Source organism: Macrobrachium rosenbergii, chromosome 10 (genome assembly GCF_040412425.1).
Source record: "Macrobrachium rosenbergii isolate ZJJX-2024 chromosome 10, ASM4041242v1, whole genome shotgun sequence".
Lineage (NCBI taxonomy): Eukaryota > Metazoa > Arthropoda > Malacostraca > Decapoda > Palaemonidae > Macrobrachium > Macrobrachium rosenbergii.
Genome location: NC_089750.1, coordinates 38,072,068 through 38,080,519, shown reverse-complemented (window position 1 = coordinate 38,080,519; position 8,452 = coordinate 38,072,068). Strand labels below are relative to the sequence as shown.

Genomic DNA, 8,452 nt, shown 5'->3' with positions numbered 1-8,452 from the left:
GAAAAATACTTGCATAGCACAAAGTCTAAAAGTACAAGATAATCAAGCCGAAATAACTTGGTAATGAAAATTGCTTTTTTACATAAATTAACATTTCAAGAAAACAACTGGTATTTGAAATATGTGAACTTTATCACTACTTTACTTACTGGAATACTTTTGGAGTTTTCGGTTGTGCTTGTACAATCAAAGAAATTGATTCTTATTTCTTCCGACGAAAGGTTCATATCACAAAAGATTCATGTTGTAATCATACACAATCATGAACTAACTTTAAATATTTATAATAGCTTCCCAATTTTATGCAGAGTAATTTGAACGTCATTGAAGTGCTTTTCATCACCTGTGGCATGATAGAGTGCTGTGGCCCGACTGAAATACATCTGCATTTCAATGCATTACAAATTTACTTTCTTTTCATAAACTACATAGCCATCACAATTATCACATTAACTCTTCCAAACATCATTAGAAATTCTTTCTTTTCGGCCATGGACAATGACAAATATGTTTTTTGGCCATGGACAATGACAGATATGCTTTTCGGCCATGAACAATGACAGATATGCTTTTTGGCCATGGGCAGTGACAAATAAGCTTCTCGGCCATGGACAATAACAGATGTGCTTTTCAGTCACAGACAATAACAGAAATGTTTTTTGGCCATGAACAATAACAGGTATGCTTTTGGCCATGGACAAAGACAGAAGTGCTTTTCGGCCATGTACAATAACAGATATGCTTTTCGGCCATGGACAATAACAGAAATGCTTTTCGGCCATGGACAATGACATATATACTTTTCAGCCATGGATAATAACATAAATGCTTTTCGGCCATGGACAATGACATATATGCTTTTCGGCCATGAATAATAACATAAATGCTTTTCGGCCATGGACAATGATATATATGCTTTTCGGCCATGAACAATAACAGATATGCTTTTCGGCCATGGACAATAACAGAAATGTTTTTCGGCCATGAACAATAATACGTATATTTTTCATCCATGAATAATAACAGATATGCTTTTCGGCCGTGAACAATAAGATATGCTTTTCGGCCATGGACAATGGCAGAAATGCTCTCCAGCCATGAACAATAACAGATATGCTTTTTGGCCATGGTCAATAACAGAAATGCTTTTCGGCCATTGGCAATGACAGAACTGCTTTTCGGCAATGGACAACGACAGAAATGCTTTTCGGCCCTGTGCAATGAAAGAATTGCTTTTTGGCCATGGACAATGACAGAAATACTTTTTGGCTGTGGACTATGACAGAAATGCTTTCCCACCATTGACAATGACAGAATTGCTTTTCGGCAATGAACAATGACAAAAATGCTTTTTGGCCCTGTACAATGAAAGAATTACTTTTTGGCCGTGGACTATGATAGAAATGCTTTTCGGCAATGAACAATGACAAAAATGCTATTTTGGCCCTGTACAATGAAAGAATTACTTTTTGGCCGTGTACTATGATAGAAATGCTTTTAGGCCATGGACAACAACAGAGGTGCTTTTCGGCCATGGACAATGACAGAAGTGCTTTTCGGCCATGGACAGTGACAGAAATGGTTTTTGACTATGGACAATGACAAAAATCCTTTTCATCCAAGAACAACGAAAAAAATGCTTTTTGGCCATGGACAGTGACAGAAATTCTTTTCTGCCATGGACAATGACACAAATACTTTTCGGCAATAGACAATGACAAAAATTCTTTTAAGCTATGGACAATAACAGAAATACTTTTTCACTATGGGCAATGACAGAAATACTTTTCAGCCATGGACAATGACAGAAATGCTTTTTGGTCATGTACAATGAGAAAAATGCTTTTAGGCCATGGACAATGACAGAAATGCTTTTCGGCTGTGGACAACGACAGAAATGCTTTGTGGGCTTGGAAAATTATAGAAAAGCTTTTTGGCCATGGACAATGACAGAAACACTTTTCGGCTATGGACAATGACAGAAATACTTTTCTGTGCTGGACAATGACAGAAATATTTTTTGGGCCATGGACAATGACAGAAATATTTTTCAGCTAAGGAAAATGACAAAAATGTTTTCCAGCCATGATGAATGAAAGAAATATTTTTTTAGCCATGGGCAATGACATAAATATTTTTTGCCTGAGGTCAATGACAGAAATGCTTTTCAGCCATGGACAATGACAGAAGTACTTTTCATCTATGGACAATGACAGAAATGCTTTTTGGCTATGATGAGCGACTAAAATATTTTTTTGGCCGTGGACAATGACAGAAAAACTTTTTGCCTGTGGTCAATGACAGAAATGCTTTTCTGCTATGGACAATGACAGAAATGGTTTTCGGCAATGGACAATGACAGAAATAGTTTTCAGCTATGGACAGTGACAAAAATGCTTTTCAGCCATGATGAATGACAGAAATATCTTTTGGCCAGGGACAATAACGGAAATCCTTATCGGCCATGGACAATGACAGAAATGCTTTTCGGCAATGAACAATGACAGAAATGCTTTTTGGCAACGGACAATGACAGAAATGCTTTTCGGCAATGGACAATGACAGAAATGCTTTTCGGCAATGGACAATGACAGAAATACTTTTCGGTCGGGAACAGCGACGGAACTGCTATATTTAGAAACTAAGATTCGTATCACGACACCAGTCTCAATGAAGGCTTCAGACAATGAATCTATGTGGAAATGACGAAAATGAACAATGGACAATTGATTTCTCGGGAACAGCGACGGAACTTAACTGATTATAGAATAGAAGCAGAGAGAGAGAGAGAGAGAGAGAGAGAGAGAGAGAGAGAGAGAGAGAGAGAGAGAGAGAGAGAGATCGAACTGAAACCTCCCAGTAGCCTAACTCCTAAAATATTATAGTTCAAGAAACCTTTATCATTAGGGACTAAATATGGGAGGCGATTATATACTTATTTCCAAGATATATTTATGACCATCTGGGAAATTTTAAGAGAACCATTATGGGTTGTTTCTGGTGGTCTTCCCCAGGATTCCAATGTTCCTGAAGCACAAGCATACATAGTTCTCTCTCTTTCTGTCTCGTACGTTTACTTTTTCTAAATAAATAGAGCCGCATTAGATACAGTTTTACTGGTTGGCCATACTCAATAAGTTCATCTCCGGCACAGAGAAAGTAGAGCGAGTTTGTTATATCGCCTCTTTTTCAGGGAATAATTTCGGCTGCTCACAATACCTATCTACTCAGCAGATTACTCAAAGGCGTCCTACAGAATAAGCGCTTCTTAGATAGGAAAGCATCGGTCTCAATTCCCAATCGTTAGGATATGAACAAACGATGCCCATATTTTTCCTGAGTCTTTCCCATTACGTAAATTTCTGTGCATTTTTTTTTCAAATAGTTTCTTTCCTCAAAGACGTCCATGAATAAACATTGTAACGCAGGTAAGGGAAACTTATGCAAACGATAAAAATAACTGACAAATAACGCCGATAACTGCTGGTGAAGATAATATTTCGTCTTTAAAATTCCATGGATACAGCGAACTATTCTTAATAATCGTAATTTCTGCATACTCTGTAATAAATGATTATTTACTCATTATACAGTATACACACACACACACACACACACACACACACACACACACACACACACACACACACACACATATATATATATATATATATATATATATATATATATATATATATATATATATATATATATATATATATATATATATATATATATATATATATATATATATATATATATATATATATATATATATATATATATATATATATATATATATATGTGTGTGTGTATATATATAACTACATATACAAATAATCATTTATTACAGAGCATGCAAATAATCATTTATAAATATATATAGAAATTATAAATATTAATATATATATATATATATATATATATATATATATATATATATATATATATATATATATATATATATATATATATATATATAATATATATATATATATATATATATATATATATATATATATATATATATATATATATATATATATATATATATATATATATATATATATATATATATATATATATATATATATATATATATATATATATATATATATATATATATATATATATATATATATATATATATATATATATATATATATATATATATATAATATATATATATATATACACATATATATATATATATATATATATATTATATATATATATATATATATATATATATATATATATATATATATATATATATATATATATATATATATATATATATATATATATATATATATATATATATATATATATATATATATATATATATATATATATATATATATATATATATATATATATATATATATATATATATATATATATATATATATATATATATATATATATATATATATATATATATATATAAATTAAAAGAAAAATTTCTCAAATACATTTTTAATCCTTGTCACTTTAGCGATACCCGATAGTGTCTTTCTTTAGCCTTAACTTTCTTCGCTAAATTTACTTTTTACGTGAATGAGATAATCTTACAGGTCAACCAGGCATTGCCAGTCCTAACATTTATTATTTGTAATTCATTTTACTAATGAAATCTACCTTTCCCTTCAAAATAGTAAAATGAACAACTCATATCTTTCGCTATAGGCAAATTTGGCTTTTGCTTACTTTGATTTCTCCATTCTTCTATTGTTAATATTGTCATCCTCATATGTTCCCGCCCAGCAGAATAATAATAATAATAATAATAATAATAATAATAATAATAATAATAATAATAATAATAATAATAATAATAATAACTGTCCATTTTCTAAAGTAGTTAGTGCAAGACGAATGAGTATTAAAAAAGAAAGCAAGGTAAATATTCGGGAACTTAAAAGTAAAATTACTTAAAAAAAAAAAAAAAAAAAAAAAGTGTAGAAAGTCGGGAGAAGGCCTCACCTAATCGTTTTGAGATCTCAGAGTTGTGCATCTTGGGATTATCTTGAGCCATCTTGCGCCTCTGTCCTCGAGACCACACCATAAACGCATTCATCGGCCGTTTCACGTGGGAATCCTTGGCGCTCATCGTGACTTGTCGCCTGACGACCGCGCTTCGATCGCACCCGCACACTTCACAGGTCTCAGGTATTTATTTGTTCTCGCAGCCGACGTGGAAGAAGGCGATGGTATTTTTATTCTTAGAGGCTGTAGGATGGATGATTCGGAAGGTCGTATTTTTTCCTTGAAGTCCGTGAAGAAGTATTTCTTGTTGTCCCTCATTCAACTACTATTTTTGTTGTAACTTTGAAAAAACTTGAAATCCAACCTCTTTAGTTAATGGTAATCACTGCAAGTCCTTGTTCTTAGATATTTTTCGCGAAGCGCAAGAGATGACGTCTATCTGTGAGGATCATGTTCATCAGCGGGAAACAGATGACAAGTGAGCTTAGGTAAGGTCCCCTGACGAAGAAGAATACCGAGTTATGCGGTCGATGCTAGACCATGTGATAAACATCTCCGCCTACCCACAGCCACAGACGGACGTTGTTTCCTTTTCGGGCTCTCTGGCCACACTGACTTGACTCGACAAAGTCGCCATTTGTAACGAGTCAGTGTTGGCGCGCTGTGGTTATTGATTACGTCACGCGGCACAATAGGCAAGCCAATCACCGCATTGTTTTATCCTGTCCTGCTCCGCCCCCACTATTGTGATTGGTCGCAACCTTTCTCGCGCCCGCCAATTCTGTGTAAACATGGCCACCCGCGCACATAAGATCAGCCAAATGGTGTGGAAAGTTGCTACCTTGTCGCAAGTTCCCCTCGAATTTTAAGCTTATTCGGCACTATTGATCTCCCGAAGAGGAGTCTCAGAGAGCAAAAGCTCAGCACCACCCGAGCAGCATTACAGAGAACGGGGATGTGCTCGGAGAAGCTGGCGGAGTTGGTTGACGCGGGACAGGTTTCCCGGTATCACTGAACAGTGGAACGCTCTTCTCTCTCTGCTGACATTTCGAACTTCTTAGTCCGACTTAGTGACATGTGAATCCATTTTTTACTTTGATACACAAGAAAATCCTATAAATGCACAGTTGGTTTGCTCTACATCACAACGGCCCCTTCATTTTCTGTTAAAGAAAGGATCACTTGAAGAGTAGCCTGACTTATCGATTGATGTTGCCTAGGTTGCAGTCTTGTTTGTTACTCATGTGTTGTTTGTACTGAGTCTTGCCCATCCAATAACGTCTTTCATTTGTATACCTTTTAGCTACCGTATCTGCGTGTGTGTGTGTTTGTGTGTGTGTGTATTATGTATGTGGGTTAGTAGCCATCCGACCATGATTTAATATTCTCCCAAATGGAGAAGCAGATAATTAAAAAATCCTGAACACTTGATAACTGATTCGACTTGACTGCTTTACCTAGAGTTGTCAGCACGGATTGACTGATGAAATAGGCCTATAAGAGGTGTCTTCTAAACAAAAAATTCTAGGATTGAGAGAGATGTAGAGAAGTACAGAAAATTACGGCATAAATCAAACATAGTGTCAAAAATAAATATAAAAAAAGTAGCGTATTAATGAAAAACCTAGTCTTCATTATTGACTGTTGTTGCTTATTAAAAAAAAAAATAAACCAACAGCCATACATTTTACGAGATTGAGTTTGTTCATAGACGAAATCTACCAGCAAACAGTAGACGACAACACCGCACTGCTAAACTATAAGATCATCAGTGTACATTACTTTTTAGATAAAAATAGAGGAAAAGAAGCAGCTTCAAAGGAAAAATGAAAGCCATATGATTTTGTTTCGAAAATTAGCTTCATGCTTAAAAGGAAGATTACCATTGTGAGGACGTGATAAGATTATTGCAATGAGGTTTATTAGTTTTGACTTTGGATATATCCTATTTGCAGTCTCAAATCGCGCCACAAAATGGTTCGCCACTACTTAAATAGGATGCTTATAACTTTAGATTAAGTCCTCAAGTATATTTTTAAAAAATATTTAACAAGCTATAATATTCAATAAAAGTATAGGAAGAGATACATCAATCAATACCTGCACAAAATGAATTTCGGAAAGATCTTAGTCATTTAAGAACCAAAAGTCCACTTTCTTTCCGCAGCGTTTTGAGGACGACGTCGCGGCCACACCACAGATTCAAGGCTAAAGAGATGATCAGTCGTTCTTCCTCGCACGTTCTTCAGTAAGGAAGATTTCATTTATTACTTAGTGTTTAAAAAGGGTCAAGTCTAAGGCAACATCAAGCCCACCCATAAAAGCAAAATATCTAAGAAATATTTGTCTACATTACATATCGGTGTTTCATTTAACCTGTTCTCACTTTTTCTTTACATACCTTTGAGCACACTTATATTTCCTTTGAAGAGGAATGATTAATGAAATAATAGGGTTTTTGTGTTCACTACCTTATCAGGAAAACTGTATTTAATATACAAGACTCGAGATGAGATCATTTTCTGGTAGAAGAGAAATATCAACCATAATGTAATATGTGATGCGTTTTATGCATTTGAGGATAAAATTAACTCGGCTGCAGACCGACCAATCTAGTCACAAAAGTTTTGCGCTATCTGATAACACCACTTCATGTGTAGGCTATTCATGATAACCAAAATCTATTCTTGCCTATTAAAAACGTGCACCAGTTTCAAGTCTTCAACTTCTTCAGTGTATAAATGGTCTTCAATACAATAATGATGAACGATCATCTTTTCTTCCATTTTTGCTTTTACATACGTTATGTTTTAGGCTACATGACCAAGAAAAGTGGATTTATGAAAAACATTCAAAATAATCATAACACTGAGAATTTCTACTAGATACACAGCCTTTTGCGTCTTTTTTTTATTTTATTTTTTTTTTTACTCCAGCAACAAATAATTCAAGACAAAAAGATCTTTTATAGTCAATCGCAATGCTTTATCTCCTTCTTTGGAGAAATCTATCGCCTTTATCATGGAAATCTTCACCTAGTTATCGATTATTGTCTCTTTAACTTTTTGTCTTATCTTTTGATTCTCATCTGCGTCCATTATCTCCGGAGGGAAGTACGTGAAGTAGGCTAGCCTCTTAGGGCTGTAGACGTTTTCTTTCTGGTAACGTTGTCACCATCTGTACTGAGAAATGAGCTTAATGAACCCAGCGCTTCTTTATAAAATATTCATCACAGGAGCATAACTGGTCAGCTATTACATAGTAGGCCTATGTTGAACATTTTTTTTTTTCCTACTAAAACTACACCCTTTTAAACTCTATTCATCATATCATTTGGTATGCATCTAACGTATGAATGTTTGTATCTTTTAAGATATTGTATAGGATAAAAAAAATGGAAGTTTTATGATTAAGTCCTTAATATTCCGCCAAATAACAGCCAAAACATTCACTGTTAATAGAA

General features: G+C 33.9%; 1 protein-coding gene across 1 annotated transcript in view; it reads right to left on the bottom strand.

The window, feature by feature from the left end:
• The window catches only part of LOC136842596 (uncharacterized), a 177,215-nt gene extending 171,429 nt beyond the window's left edge, over nucleotides 1-5,786 (bottom strand). The window contains exon 1 of the mRNA XM_067110172.1: nucleotides 4,987-5,786. Within this exon, the coding sequence (XP_066966273.1) occupies nucleotides 4,987-5,113 (127 nt within the window). The 5' untranslated portion in view covers nucleotides 5,114-5,786. The remainder of the gene's footprint in view (nucleotides 1-4,986) is intronic.
• Nucleotides 5,787-8,452: the final 2,666 nt, after the last annotated feature.